Below are 18745 nucleotides of genomic sequence, written 5' to 3' on the forward strand. Positions count from 1 at the left end.
TTTTAATTGACTCGCAGAATGACCTTCAGCTCTTTGCCTCAAAATACACCTATATAAAACTGGTATAATAGGTGAGAGCTTTCAAAGACACAGTAGGGAGCTGTACACTAGTGAGTCTTGCAGTGATATTGTGAAGCTGCCTAGGTTTTTGTAAAGGGTATGAGATCCTTGACTATATTGTTCCATTTAAGTTTAAAATAACCACAAGAAGAAATGTAAAAAAAAAAATCTTTGGAAACTGCTGAAATGGATATTTCAGCCTATACATTTCTAAGGATGATGTAATTTCTATTCAGGAATTTAGTAATAGCTAGGTGGGTCTTGTCACCAAGTATCTAGTACAAGAGTGAATATCTTTATCATCTATGGAGAGCACTCCAATATTAATGTCACTTGTACAATTTTCAACACATTGAATTATTATTATTATTTTTTTTAATTTGACTTAATTTGTTGTTTCAGTGAATAATACCATACATTATGCAATGCTAACAACTGTGACTTTGGGATTATGGTAAAATTCCCCAAAGTGCCAACAAGATTCATAAATTGAAGCAGCTATGGCGCACTCTTGGAAACTGCCTTTGACACAAGAGGAGTTAAATGAAGAACAATATGAGGGGCAAACATCTTACTCCATGTATCATTTTGTTCCTGCTAGCCAAGTCAGCCTAGGCCTGGATCATATAGCTGGTGAAGTCAGCAGTGAAATGTCCTTTTATGGTACATCAGATTCACATGGTCCTGAAGAAAATGAGTTTTTCACATCAAAAGTATTTGACTTAAATGCAGCAGAACAGCATTTTTATGGAGTAAATCAACCTTGGGTTCCTGGTGAATTTTACTTTGGAAGTCCTGTATCTCCTTGGCAACAAACCACAGGACCACCAGCAGTTGGTTTCAGACCTTCTTTGTTACCAGGCTGTTATAACTTCAGTGTTGAAGATTCCTACCCAGCATATCCCCTCGAAACATACTACAACTACGATGCATATAAAAGAAATAGCTCAAGTCAAATTGGAGGTGAATTTGGCTCAGTTGTGGAAGAAAATGAGAACAAGTTGAATTTTCATATAGGCTTTGAACATACAGATGGTCAGTATTTGATGTTCTCAGGTGATAATCCAAATGGACAAGGAAAGAACAATAGAAGTGGGGATGCCAGGAGTCCTTTCCCTGTAAGCTATGGAGAAGCTTACTTAACAGACTCTTCCACAAGATTTACCTTGGACCCTCTCTGGCCCAGCACCTCTGAAAACTCTATAAACAACAAAGAGGTATGTGCACAATTTGTTTCTGTCCAAATGTTGAACTTTGTGTATTCACCCACTCTTGTCGGTGTTAGTATATGGAAATGGGCTTTGGTTTTGGCCAAAATACAGTAAAGAATACAAACTGGGCAGTTTTTTCTTGTTGTTATTCTTTCTTCTTGGCAGTAATTTCCTGTAGTGTTTTTTACAAGTGAAAAAGGAAGCTATTCTCAAGCAAATAGTACCTTGCTGCTTCTTTGTGATCAGTTGAGAATTTTTTTTTTTACATCTTGAATGCTTTCAAACCTCACTTACATTTGTGGAATCTCCCCCTAAAAAAAAAAAAATCTTGAACATTGTATCAAGCAGACTATAAATATTTTTTTTAAGGGAAGGAAGCTCTCAGTCTAATGGGGATTTTATATTGGCTGGATATGTGTTCTGACTCATTTTTTACTTAACAGTCTAGATCCATATCTCCCAATGTCCCTATTAAATAAAATCTTTTACTTTTATTTGAAAGTAATGAGACCAGCCCTTCCATTGGTGTAAAGTGGATTAACCTACAGATTCCAATAGAACCACACCGAATGACAGTAGATGAGGATGAAGATGATGGCCTGACAGGGCCTAACAGGTTGTAATGTAAATCTTAAAGTGCTTTTAGACCTTTAATATTATTTGGGTTATTGGATAGTAACTACTGCAGAGGGAGCAGTAGAACAGAGTATGGTAGGGTGTTTCCTTCCTCCCATCTCCCACCTTTCCTTGTTTGTTTAAAGAAGTACATAACAAATCCATTAGGGCTGTGCGAAGCTTCAGTCACTGATTTGATTCAGTAGAGATCCAGCCCAGCTTGGTGGCTGAATCTCTCTCTGAATTGAGTCTGCACCCTCCAAATCAATTTGGAGAGATTCAGAGAGATTGAATGATTCAGACATAGCCACAGCTTTAAATGTGTTTTCTACATATCCCTAGGTACCAGATGGTTTGTGAATACTGCGCATGCTGCCCCCCCCCGCATTCCCCCTGGCTCAGTGACTGGTGCCTCCTGGGTCTGGGGGGGCACCCAGGGTCCCCCTGCGGCTGATCGCTGAGATGGGAGGGCACCGGGGCGGGGGGGGAGGGAGGAGGCAGACCTGGAAGCAGACCAGAAGTACTTCTGGTCCACTTCTGGGTTTGCTACTGTGCACGGCCCCACCCTACCCTCCCCGTTCCTGTGGGATGCTCCATCCACCCTACCATCTCAGAGTTCATGAGCCATGCCTTGAAAAAATATTTGAAGCTGTGTCTATGGCTGAATTGCTCATACTCTGGATCAGCATTGAATCTTCAGATTTGGATTCGGCCAAATCAAATTGGGAACAGTGATCAGAATCAATTAACTGAATCACTGTCCTTGATTTGGGCCAAATCCAAATTGAATGGGGCTCATTTTGCACACCCCTAAAATGCATACCACCTGGTGTATTAACTGAATCTCAGAATATGCTGAAACTGTTTCACTGGGGAGCCAGATTGCTGGTCTGGCTGAGTTGTCCTGTTCCTGAGAGGTTTGGCACAACATAACCTGTTTTGACCCTGTTCTGCTTGCATTTATGTATGTATATTTCTGAAATAAATACATCTACTGTAGCTGTAGAAGCTGGATCCCTTGTTGATACACTTTAGCTTTAGCTGTCTTTTTGAAGCGAGACCTGCCTGTAACTTTTATGTTTTCTTCTATCAAGTGCTCACTGCTCCACTCAGGGCTTTAGGGTTTTTTAATACCCTTGTTTCCCAGGGCTGCATTTTTTCTTTCTGCTGGTTCATCTTTCCTTCTCTTTTTTGTGGACCCCTTCTTTTCCAGAACCTGGTATATTTCTTTTTCTTAGCAAAGGGGAAATGACACACCCCTTTATATCTTCCCCATGGGGAACATGTTAAAACACTGTGGAAATCCTGAAATAGCTGACAGGACATTTTTGCTACATACATATCAAAATAAAGCCTCAGTTTACCCTGAAGCACACACCAAAGATATCAAAAACCCTAAAACAAAGGGAAAGTAAATTTGATTGTCTGTTTCTGATGCCCCAGCCTGGAGCCCTAGGAAGTAAATATGTATTAACCTAGAAGGCTGTCAGGAGAAGTTCATCATTAGTGACCCTTTTCAAACAGTTTGGGCTTGATCCTGGTAGAACCTGTTCACCTCTTGTCTTCAGTGGGAGATGGGAGAGCTGAACAGTGTAGAATCAGATGTTAGGGGATTGGGTTTACTTTTCTTATAGTCCAGGTCACACCACCTTGGGAAAGGTTAGAATCAGACTGGGTTTGCAGGTTTTGGCTTAAGTACATCTCAGTCACCATTGAAAGGCTGCAGAAAATCTGTTTCTCCTTAGCCAGAAAGACTGCAATAACTATATAAGTATTAGGTGACAGTTTTTAAGAATAAATATCATAACACTCCTTTAAGAGTCTGCTGGCAGTAAAATGGTCTGAGTTGAATATCTGCATATTCTTTGGGGGATGGGAGAGTGCAGGGGCTGGGAACTGGAACAATCTGTTCCAAGGAACCTGGAGAGTTAAATCATGTCAAGAATGCCCTGAATGAGTGATACCTCCCCACTCTCAAATGATAAGGATTTAAAACTAAGAGAATTTCTGTGGGGGAGGGAGAAGGGATAAAGAAAGTCAAAGGCAAAGAGCTGTGTGGATGATATATTTTATTGCACAAAGTGTATACTTGGGAGGGATATAGCCAAAAATTGGAGTATGAAATATCCTTCCTCACATTATCACTCCAACTCTTGAGAATATCAGTAATTAATATATAAACATCATTAGGTAAGGCTACCCCTTCCATTCTTGGTATCTCAGCAATAGACTTGGCACAGATTTCCTGTCCAGGTTGTAAGTAGGTAATGAGGCATTTAACCACGCTTGTTCTTACTTTGTCTCACTGTATTGTACCCTATTGAAGAGTCCAGAGTTTGGAGTGATCTGTCTCTTGCTCCAAAGGACATACCAATTTCTCAACTGACATGAATATAGCTTGGGTGCTATTTAGGAGTAGGAAGGACCTCATTGGAAGTCTTCAGACATTTTTCTTTTTGAGATTGAAGACACTAAAGAATTGTATTGTAAAGGGGGAAGTATTGTAAAGTAAAAAATAACAACAGAAAGTGAGATATTAATGAAAAGATCAAATGGACTTGAGAATGGTGTTGAAAGGAGGTCAGGATGTGAGACGGGTTGAGGATGTTAGAAGAGGACAGCAGATAAAAAACATAAACAAAAGTTTATCTGATGTGGGGATAAGAAGAAAGAACTTATGATGGAAAAGGGAGAAGGAAGAACACTTTATGTGATTTCTCATTTTTTCTCTTGAAAGAAATCAATAAAATCCTGTGTGGATAGAGAAGTGAAAGAAGGGAAAGGTCAGAAGCATAAAAAAGGTAGGAAAAAGGCAGCTGGTATTGTGGGCACAGGATACATGTAAGTTGGAGAAGTAGAGTTGTACATCCAGAAAGATGGCACAACTAGATGAGAAGAGAATGAATAGAGAAGTTGACCCTGTCATGAGATTTGTACCTGAGAGACAAAGCAGCATGAGAACAGGAGCAGAGAAGGCAAGACTGTGGTTGGTGTGATGTAGCTTGCAATAAGAGAACAATGCTAGAAAGATTCAGCAGTGCTGGAGAAAGAAGAATGGAGAGAATCAAGTACCACAGCAAAAGGAGGATGTCAGGAAGAAGACAAATGAGAGCATATGGTTCTTCAACCCCAGAGAACTTAAAGCTCTGACAACTGCATGAAAGAAGCTGAGGGTTAATGGTTACAGAGAAATGTAAAGAAAGAGAGGAGAAATTTAAGAAAGAGAGCTGATAGGTGAAGACTACATTAAATAAATGGCCCTTTTATTTAATGAGAGAGGTAAACAAGGCAATAGAATGAATGTAAACATGAGGGTAATTAAATGTGCACCCATTGGATAGGATGGATCACCATGGATTCTGAAGTATTTGAGCCTTGTTACACATTGCACTTTGAGCTCCTCAAATGTTGATCAGTGTTTGGAGAGGTTACACCTTGGCTAGGGGCAGAAATGACACAAACCAGTATAAGTGATCAGAAGCGAGTTTAGATCTGTAACACAACAGAAGTTTGGTGCACATAAACCACTTTCAAAATGTCTAAAATTGGTTTAAGATAAACCTGGATGGATGTAGTATCAGACTTAGCTGATTTAGGTTAAATTGGTCTATTGAACTTCTGTCCCAGATCCCCTCCAGATTCAAATTAACTTACAGTCTTCCAGCATCCCAACGTACTTTGCATATCCCGCCCCCCCCCACACACACACACCCCATGCCCTTGCAAGGCGGGTAGGCTAGCCTTGGCCCAAGCTGTCTGCTCCAGCCAAGCAGGTAAATGTGCTCTAGCATCCCCCTAGCTTCTGGCCCAGGCCACTGCAGATACGTGGCTGCATTTCCAGAATCAAAAATGAATGTCTGTTGGGTCAATCTATGCAGCTTAGACCAACCTGCAAAAATTGAATTAGTTTAGCCTTGGGCTTTTTGACTGTCTGCCCTTAAGGCTTAAAATCTTCTCTGATTGTTCCCTACTTACATGTCTGTGACTTGCCACTACAGAGCTGGTGAACAGAGGCCTGACTAATACTAAAGACAAGATTCCATCTCTGCTCTAGGTCGGGATGTGTGGGTTGGGCAAGGGGCAGGAAGATGAAACTGGGAGGTAGATAGTTAAAGGGATGGAGATGAGTAATGAAATGGGAGGTACAAAGGAAATAGGGGTGGGGGAAGGGTGGTGAAATGAAGGAAGTCAGCCACTGAAGGATAAAATAAAAAGAATTGAAAAAGATAATTGAAAAAGAAATAAAGAGGAAGTAACATTTTAATAAATTGGGATTTGGGATTGGAGTGTAAGGAGTGCTGGTCATACTTCCTGGGGTAGCTGGAAGGACACATAGGTGGCAGAAGAAAATATTACTGGGGGGGACTGAGGCAGGGGGCTGGTAAGTGTGCAGCAGCAGGTTGTGGCAGCATGTGTAAGGTGTTGGCCTTGGCTAAATGCTGAGTGGTGCCAGGCACTGCAAGATAACAGCACTGTGGTGCTGCTGTTGTTGCTGGCTGTCACAAAATTCATTTGGGGGGACTAAGCCCCATTAGTCCTAGCTTTCTGCTGCCTAGGAGTAGTGAGGAAAGACATTTTTTGGGGAGCTACTGCCCCTGCTCCAGGAGGAAGCCCTGGCTCATGGGGACCCAGTCTAGCCCCATACCTTATTTTTCCCCACAAACCCCACTAGACCCTATTCCGGGACCCATCCATCCCCTGCAACCAAGCTCTGCAGGCTGTTTGCACAGGGTTGCACCCTTGGAGGTGGGAAGGCATACCCCTGGGAGGGGAGTGGGAGTTGACTTGGTGCCACAACTAACTTGTGGGCAGTAGAGTTTTAAGAGGGGGGGTGGAAAGTTTGTCCAGACAGAACAGGAGGGTGGGGGAGGGAGTACTGCATCCTGGGATGCTGGAGGACTGCAATTTGGGCAGATCATCTGTGTGGGGTGGCCACAAGCTGAGTATAGAGTGGCCATTTGTCCATTTTTTATACAGGACAGTCCAGTTTTCTGGCACTCTGTCCTCTATTGACATGAAAATGGATGCCTTTATGTCCTCTATTTTTCACCACTTGGCACCCCCCTCCCCCAACACAAACACCACTGTGGCTACCTGCAGGAGCTCCCCACTTGGGCTGCCACCATTGCTGGCACTGCCGCAGCTGCCTGTGGGAGCTCTGCACTTGGCCTGCCCCTGCCACCACTGGCGGGCCAGTAGCAGGTGCTCCTGCGTTGAGCCACCCACCTCACTGTGCCCAACCACCTTCCAGGCTCCGAGTGCCTCCCTGGTGCACCTCTGGTCTGGCTGACCCCCTTCCTGGAGCACACCCTCTAACCTGAGGTAAAAACTGCCTCCACCCAGGGCCAGGCTAGATTCTGGCTCTGCGTCTCCTGGGTAACACAGGTCTAGTAGCCCTCAAGGGTACTTGACTGACTTCAAGCACTTGGGGGCGCTTACCGCAGTCAGAAGCACAAGTAGTGGTCTCTCTTAGCCAAACCAAGGGGACCCCAAGACATAATTTTGATCAGAGATTTCCAGCCTTTTTGAATGTGGGGCCGGATCATGAACTTTTTTATCACCCAGTGGGCTCACCAAAGGACACCTCCCCCCCCATTAGGAAGCTGCTGAGGGGTTGGGGGAGGGACAATGGGTGGGAACAAAAGTAAACAGTGTTTACTTTTGTTTCCCATCGCAGCACCTCAGGCCCCAGAAAACGGCTTGGAAGGCCACATGGCAGCCCGTGGGCCATAAGTTGGACAAGCCTGATCTAGACCCACACCCAGTAAGTCTCCCATGCTAGGTACAAAAAAGAACATTATTGGTTACAAGGGGTAGGGTTGGAATAGAGTACAGGGTACAGCAATATCAGAGAAATCCTATATAGCAAACTGGCATGGCTGGGTAGCCTTTCATCACGCATCTGAGTTACTGCAAGCTATATATCTAGTTAGATCTCAGGAAGCTTACTCACAAGTATCATCCAGGTGCAGGTGGAGATTCCATCTGGAGGCAGGCAGTTCCTTGATCATGAGTTTTGAGAGAGAGACCAAGTTTCAGATGGTTCAGCTCTTCTCTCTCTCTGAGTCTTCCTCATGGCTGCTGCCCATCTCCTCCTGGGCAGTACTTAACTTATATAGCCCTTATAACCTCATTTACCTGGTCCAATGGAGGCCAGCACATGTTGGCTGTCAGCCAACCAATTTGAAATGCATCACTAGTTTCTGGGCAGACTGGCAGTTCCTAGCACCCCAGGGAGCCCAAGCCCCTCACCCAGGTATGTGATGCCAGTCACGTAGGCAGAGGGAGGGAGCAGGTTTCCCCCCTCCCTCAGGAATGTATCCAGCTTAGGTTACCTAAAGAGATAGGGTAAGGTGTGTACCCTTTTCAGGGCCCATCTTAACCAAATTGTCACAGAGCAGAGTTTTTGGGGAGAAACAGAGGTGGCCTCTGCCACACTTCTCAGTGGCCATTTGTCCAGTTTTATAGATGACTGTACAGTTTTCTGGGCCTCTGTCCTCTATTGACCCGAAACTGGATGCCTTTATGTCCTCTATTTTTCATCACTTGGCATCCCCTGCCCCCTTCCACAAACACCACCGTGGCTATCTGCAGGAGTTCCCCATTTGGCCCACCACCACTGCTGACACTGCCCAGCTGCCTGAGGGAGCTCCCCACTCGGCCTGCCCCTGCCACCACCACCACTGCAGCTGCCTACGGGAGCTCCCTGCTCACTGCCATCACACCCCAACCCTGCTGACACTTGATTCCTGCAGGAACTTACTGTGCCCCCCAGCCTCGGGAGGTACCTATTCATGAGGTACCTCAACAGCCACTGTAGCTGGCTAATGTGGATCAGAGATAAACCTGCCCTTGAATGGAGTAACTTTAAGCTGCCTAAAGTTTGCTTAAAACTAGTTTCAGGTGTTAATGTGTGGATAACCTAAGTGTTAAGAACTCCAGGAGCCACCTAAAATTAATATGTAACAAGGCCCTTTATATTAGAGAGGACAAGGTCAAAAACACACACACATTGGTGAGATACATGGTAAAGTTTGTGCTGGTCATTAATTCCTGGGCTTGTTTATAACACAGTCTCAGTCCAACCCCATTACTTGGTGTCTTCTCTTGCATAAATGAATTTTACCCATTGTTGTAAGGTTCTTTTCTGGCAGGAAGTATAAAAAGTTCTAAGATGCATAAAGAAGTTTTCTGATATCCTGGCTCAGAATAAACAAACAGCTTACAGCAAAAATTCTTTGTCCCCGAATTAATAAACCCGTTCTTAGTTGTTAGACCCCCAACTCCTTGCGGCACCCAGTGACTAGGGAGACGACAATCCAGTCACTCATGAGTCCTGCTACTCATTAGCCAGAGCAGACAGGGAGCAAACGTTACTTGTACACATTGCTCGCAACAGCTTTATTCAGAATAGAGACAGCTTCGGGTGAGCTCCCTCACAGATACCCAGTCTATGAACATGGGGAGCATCAATGAACAATAGTTTTTTTCACATATTTATACACTTTGGTTTATACTCATTACCATTTATTCCACCCTGACCCTCCTTTTGTTCTACCCATTTCTTCTCCCATCTTAAGCTCCGCCTCTTTACTGTGTGCTTCATTAGCGTAAAATTGACTATGCATTTTACTCATTTATATGTCTTTTGCTATGAGAGCATGTCTAAGACCTTGACTCCTGCTCTTCAGTCAATGGGTGGACTTTGACCAAAACTTGGAAACTTCTGGAGGCTTCTTCACCAATCACCATTCACCTTTTTGCATATGTTCATTTCAGATTCCGTTACCAGTTACGTGTTGGTTTTCACATTCCAGTCTATTTTTCTGTCTCAGGTTGTACCATATTCCACCTTTTTTGGGCCCCTGTATCTTATCTTGTTCCTCGCTGGTTCACAGCACACAGGCTTAATTGCTGCTTTTTCCAGAAAAATGGTTAACACAATTAAGATGGTTAGTTAGCATAAGCAAATGACTGGCTTAGCTATCATTCTGCCTTGTGGTCAGCAGCTTTTGCTAGGCCACAGGTTAAAGCCTTTATTCATCTGCAAATCCAGTGCTCTCTGTATCCAAATATTGTCACCCTAACATTAGTATTATTAACTTTCATTCCATTTCTCTTATTCCAGTCTAGCATTCATCCAGTTTTTTGGTGTGATTTTTTTTTCATGAATAATATTCCATCTGTCATCAAGACATTTCATTAGGATTTTCCTACTCTTTTGGCCAAGATGATTAATGAAAATCCATCCCAGAATCTTGAGGGATTTATTCCCTTCACAAGTGAACCTTCTTCCATTCCAACAGGACTTCTATCAGCATAAACTACTGTGGTCTCCCCATTATCCAGTGCATTACCCACCATAAAGCTCTTTGTACTACCCCCATCTTTTCCAGCTTAATTTATAATTTCCAGTGTGGCAAATGCTTTAGGGCAGTCCAAAAAGATCTACTAAAATCCCTTTGTCTAAAAAAAACAGATATCAAAGAAGGAAACCACAGTCTGCCTCTGATAAGCTCATGTCATATTTAATCCTATTTTTCACATCACTCTGTCTTTAGTTATTCTTTACCTTCAACAATTGTTCCAAAGCCTTGCATTCCAGGTGGATATGAATAAATAGTTCTTCAGGCACAAAGTTTCTAAGTTCTCGCATATATCATATGAAAAAAACACTCTCTGTAATATGAAATATAGCAGCTAGGCAATATACAATTAACAATACAGGAGGACACTGTGGCCCAGAACAACAGTTCAAACTGTTATTCTCATATCTAAATATATGTGCCACTGCTTTAATGCTCACTCAGAATAGGTTGTGTTCCTACTGTTGCTAATTGAATGGTTGCAGGGATTTGGACAGGGGAATCTTGAACCTCCAAGGGAAGAAGGGGAGGAATTAAGCATTGAAAATCAACGCAATTTCAGTGTGTCCTTTTCACATCTTTAAACTTACAGCTTTTGCTCTCAGAGTTCACTTCAGTTTTTGACCAGTGGGAAATGCTGAAGAAAAATTATGTTCCGTATGTTTTTCAAATGGAGAGTGGGGGACTTAATGGCTAGTGGGATTCAGGTTGTATTATAATGTCCTGAGTTGCCAGAACTCATGTATATTTCAGTGGTCACTTCTACACGTGATGCTATGGTGACGTAGTATCTGCTGGCAAGGGCTGTGATGCTGCAGCTACATCACTGTAGCAAAGTGCCCCCTAGGTACAGCACATTGCTACAGCAACATAACAGCTAAAAATAACTGCGCCACGCGTGTGGCACAGTATGAGCTGTTACTGCATCATCATTTAGTATTTCCAAAACGAAGTATTAAATGACAGTAACAAAGGCACCATGGGGACATATGTAGATGTGCCCAGTGAAATCCATTGGATCATTTCTGCTGTCTTGGAGCCCCGTCTAAATCCATGGAAATATGCTAATGAAAGTTAGTCCTCATTGAATTTATTGCAACATCAGGGCCCTATGCTATGATGATGCAGTACTTCTTATGTACATTAAGTGAGCTCTTTTTATCTTGTTTTAATTTTGATATTTTTAGCTTGCAGGTTGGTCAATCCAGCTGGTTGAAGTGGATCAAGGGAGTAATGAAAGCACAGCCTTCTTTTGCAGTGCAGTGAAGAAGTAAGTAATAAAAAACTTTATTCAGCCAAGTGTGAAGTTTCTCTTACTTCCATTTATTAGATCATTATTCCTGCATTTCTTCATACTATCACAATTCCAAATAGCTTTTTAAAATGTAAAAATACTCTTAATTTCATTTTAGAGGTTAAAATAGACAAGTAAGTATAGTTCAGAAAAGTCTGTCTTCCTATCCCTCCACTTTGTTACTGACATATATAACCAGATCTCTTCAACATTGATGTTTTCCACTGTATTGAACTTAAAATATATTTCCTGGCATATTGTGTCTTTTGAACAGTTTTAGCATCCCTGGAGTTTGGAGTCAAACATTAAAATCTGGTGGAAGGAGACCTCCCTGACACCAGAACTGCTTTTTATTCCACTCAAGGAAAATTCTGATTTGGCCACATTCTGTAATTGTGTACAATTATCATTTGCCACTGGCAGTTATACTTGCTACTATGGATGGGAAATGAAGTTTTGCTATTTGTTGTACCTTCTTCAGTTTTTCTTTCTAAAAAGAAAAAAAAAAAAAAGGAAAGCTCATACAAAACCCAAGAACATTAAGTAATACAAAACGTAAGACTGACTATGAAAATACAGTTCAGCCCCATTGTTTGTATTCATTACGATGTCTTTAAGGGTACAACCAATACTATTTCCTCCCCACGTTTACACTTAAGTGGAAAGAAAATTATAATTTTAGCTTTAACAATTCTGCTTTTTGTAGACTAGTCAAACACTGTCTGTGCAAACATTTCTTTCTAAATTGTGTTCCCTGAAATTAACAGCTGAATATACTTCCAGCTCCAAAAAGAGTGCCCTTTTTCCAAACATGTCACTGTACAGAGTTCTCAATCTTTTTTTTTTCCACTGTTCATCAGTCTAAATCTAAATTCAATCCTAATAACATCAGATTCATGGAAGCATATTCCATGTGACAAACCTTCCCGTCAGTTACTCAGATTGTTATGTCCAAACATCTTGCATTTAATTTTCCAGTCCAATTACAGGAAAAGCTCCGTATTGATTTTTTTTTCTCCTGAATGAATGTGTTTATTTACAGTATTAGAAAGATTAATACAAATCAAGCTCTTCTACTTTGTGCAACTTGTTTTGTGTGTCAGTCCCAGGCTTTTTTTTTAACTTTGTTTTTCTTGTATCAAATGAGAAAGTATCCTCAGGAGAAAATGTCATGTCAAAGAAAAGATGACGAAAAATCTCAAATAGATTTGCAGACAACTAACCCATTCAGTCTTAGTGAGCAAGCTTCTTCTAAGTCCCCAATGAATCTCAGTAACTGGCAAGTTTTATAAATCAGAGGCAAGATAGATAATTCAAACTCCATGTCATGCAAACTTACAGTTCTAGCTTATAGTTCAAATAGAAACCCATTGTGTTTTTCTCTAGGTAATATTTGTACAGGTGGCAGTCTATAATTGAAACATTTCATTGTACACATATCAAATTTAAAACAGTTTTCAAAACCCTTTATCAAGTTTCCTGGTACAATTGCGGACACAGAGCAAATGTTCGTCCAGCAGTAGCTTCAGAATACTGTTTAAAGTGAATTTGATACCAGAAAAACATGCCATTTTTGACAATGTCATGGTTCTGTGCTACAAAGTATAGAGTTCCTTCAGTTTCTGCAGACCACAAGTTTACTTCATGCTACTTTGCTGCACTTCATGGCAGTAAGCATCATGCTATACCAAATTACCAGAAATAAGTCATCTTTTTATACACAGAACAGGTGCAGCTTGTTCAGCAAACAATGTAGATATTCCTCAGTCCTGTCAACCTGGGAGAGTGAGAGGGTATGTTGGTCTCCAGACTCATTCAATCATTGGCCTTTACACAGAGATACCTTAAGAGGATGAAGCTTGTAATCATGAAATTCTTTTACGTGTACCTTGCTCACTACTTTTACATAGGTCACCAAAGCAGCCTTTGTACAGTAATCACTTTTGTTACTGCTATACATCAAGCTCCTGTACTAAAGGTGCTGTCAGACTTCATTTCCTGTTACACCAGTAAACCATTCTGCCCCCGGCTTTTCATGGGAAATAACATACTTCTTCATTGTCTTATAATATTGGAAGCCCAGGGTTTCTTTCCACGCTATAGGAATGTGCACACAGTACAATACTGCTGTCTAAACAAGTTAGGAACCAACCCTGAAGTAACCTTATAATGAAGAGCTTTATATAACAGAGAGCTACACCACAAATAATAACTGTAACTGAAGACCACATGAAGTGCTGCCAGCGCATGAGCAACAAAACACTGCTTGCACAAAAAAAGGAATGCAGTTGTGCTTACTAAAGAGTATTTGATTTTAGTTATTAAAGCATTTGGCTAAATAGTGAACTGGAAAACTTCAGTTGATAAGATAAAGTGGATTTGCTTTAGGGTGTGCGTTTAACCTTAGATGATAGCCATGAGGTTTTCTAGGGCCCCTCAGACGATCAGAAGCATGGGTGCGCCCACCGTGCTCCACCACGAAAATGGCACCCAATGCCACACCAGGACTGAAACAGAGGCAGTTAGTGATCTAGCTCAATGGCTTTTACAGTTTACTTATTAGCATCTAAAGGAGCTTTCCTTAAACCTAAGTTAGAAATGCTCATGTTTTTGGTGATGAAGGTTCCAGGTGTTGTCCCAAAGCGAGTTAAAAATTACAACTTGTGCGTATGTATCTGAAATTTTGTTTAGAAAATGTGTCCCTTCTCTTGAAATATTTTTTAAATTTTTCAGTCATTTTTATTCAGTCTTAGCTAATACCTTGGAAAAATATGGAAGAGGCAGCAGTTATCTCACCAAGGTATCAGAAGAAAACCTACTCTTGCCATTATATTCTGAATCTACATATAAATATAGTTAGTTTCCTCGACGCTGAACCATTCTATTGTTACTGGCATCTTATGGTAGTTTTGTCTCCTTCATGTGACAGGAAAGCTGAAATGATATGCATAAAATTGAAAATAATCTTATCATATGTCTTCATATGTCTGCAGAATACGAGATTCATGTCCTGCTTTTGACTTGAAGAAAAACACTGGGAAGATCTGGAGTGTTGCAACAATGGTCCCAAACCAGATCCTTTGTAAATCAAAGTTGAGAATAAGCATTTTGACAAACTGTTCCTCACAGCCACTGCATCTTACACCGTATGGTAAGCTCTTTGGATTTTCTTATCTTTCCAAGATACGGTACTACAGAAACACATAGAAACGTGTCTGTTATCCTATGAGATACTTAGTAACACTCTGTTGTAAGATGTATATTAACAAAGCACTCACTGTAGCAAGCACCCCAATGACAAAAATGTCTGAATGAAATTATAAATGTTCATGTAGTCACTATAAACTGTAACATTATACTTCAATAGCAAAACACAAAATTGTATGTGCATGTTACAATTCTTATTCACAGGGTGCATTTGCACGTTCAATTAGTGTGACGTGATAAACTCCAGTGCAGTTCATGCCAGACTTAGTCTCCCAAGCACAGTGTCTACAAGTGTGCCTGGGACTGCAGCAATTTGACCCCAGGTGGAGCATCCCTGGGCTCCAGGTCATAGCATCAGGAAGCAGAGGGGCTAGCTGGGGCTGGTAATGCCCAAAGAGAAGAGTTGTGCAAATAGGCAGCAGGTAGGGATCTGGTCCCTGGCAGTACTATCTTACAGCGGCAAAAATTTGTTTGCTGCAGTCTAATAGCGCGGCAGCAGATTAGTCTACTGTACAGTTAAGCAGACACTGCACCCACAGTGTCTTCTTTAAAAACTTATAACTGGCACCTATACTGGCCCACTTATTGGAGGCCCAAGGGTCAAAGTTTTGATTGACCAAACTTACTTAAATACATGCCTAATCTAAGGGCTGTAGGTAATCCCACAGGAGTCATGGGACTACTTATATGGTTAAGTACCATGCTGAATCAGAGCCTGAATGAACACATACACTGAATTAGTCTCCCACTTCTTGATCACTAGGTCAGGGTAGTGGCTTACTGAGGGGAAGGTAGCATTGCCATCATTTGTGATATGTCTTTGAATAAATAAATGCAAATCCATATATTTTACTATGGCAACTTTGAGTGTAAAGAAACACTGGATGCATCTACACACACACTTTACTGCCAAGGAGACTAATTAACTTCACAGTAAAGTGTCACTATCTATATGTGTGCCAGTATTAGGGCACATTAAATTAATTAACTTTCCCATAAGATTGTACTGTTGGAGTGAAACACATGTGCACGTGGTAAAACACGCATGTAAATGAGAACAGATACTGACTGAGACACAAGGGTGCTAAGGTATGGGGAATGCCTGCTGCCTAGCCCCACATTTTAGCACTCTTGTGCCCCAGCCATCCTCCTGCCTGATGCCACAACCCAGAATCTGACATACCACTGACCCCCTGGGCCCTCTGCCAGCCTGGGGCTACTCTGCCCTGACTCGGTGCTGTTGTCCTGGGCACACATGTAGGTGTGCCCAGAGCTATTAACTCTGGCATGAACTGTGCTAGAGTGTATTGCTCTACCTTAATTTCATGTGTAGATGCACCCACAGAATTGCAAAGAAAATGAATGAGAACACCATTTTGGATTTTTCCCTCTTCTTACATCCCTTATCAAGAAACAATCTGGCCATAACAGGAAAACAATAGGATTTTGTTTCTTTTTGGGGATGAATGCTGAGAACACAAAATTCTGGGGCTGCAAGGAGTTAGTTTTTTAATATATTCTCCAAGCAACATAGTCCTGACTATACTTTTACTGGTACTAGGCAGTTTGATTTATCCTATTCGCATCTTGGGCAAGTGGGTTTTAGGGAGGTAGGCAACATTTTGAATTTTTATAGAGGGTTTAATCAAAGGCAAGACCTCAATCATTTAACACTCAGCATTAATAAACTGCTGTGATACAGAAAACACAGGTGAGGTCACCTTTCCCAAGATCTTGAATGGAGAAATCTCACTTTCTAGAAGGGATCTTGGTATACATTTTTGCCTTCATTATAGTTTAGATTACAAAGAGTGCATCTACACATGCATATTAATTCAAAGCAATAAATTGGCACATATTGTGCCGGAGTTTATTGTTCCCAGGCACCACACTAGCACGTGCATCCACTGCAGCCCACTGAGCAGGGTCAGAGTAACCTCAGCTGGCAGGGGGCACAGGTGGTAAGCCTGCCAGCCCAGGGCTTCTCTGACCTGATGCAATGTGCTACAAAGGACCTGGCTAGGACCTGAGGGTGTTTCAGTCCAGGGCTAACGGGCAGGCAGCCTCCACACTGAAAAACCCTCCATGCCCCGCCCAGCCAGGTCAGCATCTCCACATGCATTACTGCGCATGAAAAAACTCTATAGCTGGATAGAACAGGATAGGGTCACATGTGTAGATGTCAAGATGTTTACTGCACAGCTAATTAGGCAACTCCATGGTAAACATCTCATATAGACTCATGCCCACTGTCACCAACACCGAAAAGTCCTCACTTTGGTAAAACATAGGAACAAATAGATCTTGCCCCAAACTTGGTCACAAACTAAATAAACATTCAAACGGTTGGAGAAAATAAACACTTTCACTCCATTTAACAGGTGGGAATGAAAACATTGTCTAAAATCACATAGAAAATATAGGAATCAGGAAAGGATAAGAGATCTAGGGAATGCAAGCTCATAAAAGTCTAAAACTGAAGGTCTTAAAATGGGGTTGTCTAATATCATTTTAAATTAAAGACTTTCCCATTTAATATCAGTCATAGAACATTGTTTTCCTTCTTTTAGCATCATCTAATATAAATTAATATGTATGACACAAGTACATTTTCCTTTTTTTTTGTTTTATGAACAGGGATCTAGGTTTTCCATTCACCATGGAAAAATGCAGATTTTCTCCTTTTAAGGAGAAAAACATGGATCTTCTCTTTTTAAGAAGAAAAATGTAGATTTTATCCTTTTAATGGTGGGTTTCCCCCTTCAGGCTGGCAGAGTTCCAGCTTGCAAGGGACTGCTTGGGGATGTGGGGGAGCAGGACGAGGGCAGTCAGTCAGGGAGCATTACATGCTTATGTGCACACACATGCACATGGCAGCCAGGCAGTGTGGAGAGCAGCTGCTGCAGCTCCATCCAGGTAAGTCTGGGGAGTGGGGACTGAGGCTCCACAGTGAGGGAGGGAAAAAGGGAGGGGAATGGGCAGGGCTAGGTCTGGGGGTGCTGCCCAGCCAAGGTGGTATGTGGGTCCTGGGGCTCAGGGCCAGAGCAGGAATACATGGCTGCAGGGCCTGGGCAGTGAATGGACAGAACCATGGGTGGTTCATCTAGGGGGTGGCCTGGGAGCTTGCTTCCTGCCATTGCGCACACTCTCAGGGGGGAGGGGGAGCATGAGGGGCAAGTGCCCTACAGTTTTGTGCATAGGGCAGGGGCAGATACAGATTGCCTGCTGCAGGTTTGGGGCTTCCCACCCTGCTGCCCTCCCCCATGAGGTTCCATGGCCTAGTGGTTAGGACCCAGCATGGCAGGACAGAGTGGAGTGGCAAGGCACAGTGACCTGCACCTCCTGGCATCTCCTGCCCACTGGTGGCAGCATGTGCAGGAACATGGAGGAGGGGGAGCCAGGCTCTGTGCTCTGCTTTGGCTGTAGCAACTGCCGCCTCTTGCAAGTGGCAGCCAGGGCCTGGGCACTGCTGGGGTCCAGGGGGCTGCAGGTCATGAGTGAGGGGTACCAGCAAGGCTGAAGGAGTGGTGAGCTGTGGTTTGGGCAGTATGGGACAGTAGCTGGGACAAGGAGCTGTTGGTTAGGAGTAGGGGCACCTGGAGGGGGTGGGCAGCTGCCGGCTGGGAGTGAGGGGCATCAGTAGAGCTGGGATGTGGGGAGTAAGGGGTACCAGGAGGGCCAGGGAGCTATGGGTGAGGAGTGAGGGGCACCAGCAGGGCTGTGGAGCCTATGGCTTGGGAGTGAGGGGCAGGGGCAGGGCACTGGTATATGAGAACTGCCACAAAGTGCGGGTGGGGGGGTGGGGTGGTAGGACAGCTGCAGCTGGGCCTGCATGCTGGTGACCAAAAGGGGCAGGGAGAGTTCTGCTTTTTCTTTGATTAAAAACACCAAAATCAAATGCCAAAATATATAGGCATTTAGAATTTATTTTATTATAATGATTGAGGTACTGTTAGGCTTCCATATTGATTTAAAATTGTAAATATATCAAT

At 42.6% G+C, this 18745-nt stretch overlaps 1 protein-coding gene across 1 annotated transcript in view; it reads left to right on the forward strand.

Moving 5' to 3' along the window:
- Positions 1-638: 638 nt before the first annotated feature.
- PIK3C2G (phosphatidylinositol-4-phosphate 3-kinase catalytic subunit type 2 gamma) overlaps positions 639-18745 on the forward strand; it is a 367788-nt gene continuing 349681 nt past the window's right edge. Inside the window, exons 1-3 of the mRNA XM_090041603.1 lie at positions 639-1277; positions 11440-11522; positions 14540-14697. Of these exons, the coding sequence (XP_089897729.1) occupies positions 639-1277; positions 11440-11522; positions 14540-14697 (880 nt within the window). The remainder of the gene's footprint in view (positions 1278-11439; positions 11523-14539; positions 14698-18745) is intronic.

The sequence above is a fragment of the Crocodylus siamensis genome, chromosome 4 (assembly GCF_052110815.1).
Source record: "Crocodylus siamensis isolate JL-2025a chromosome 4, ASM5211081v1, whole genome shotgun sequence".
NCBI lineage: Eukaryota > Metazoa > Chordata > Crocodylia > Crocodylidae > Crocodylus > Crocodylus siamensis.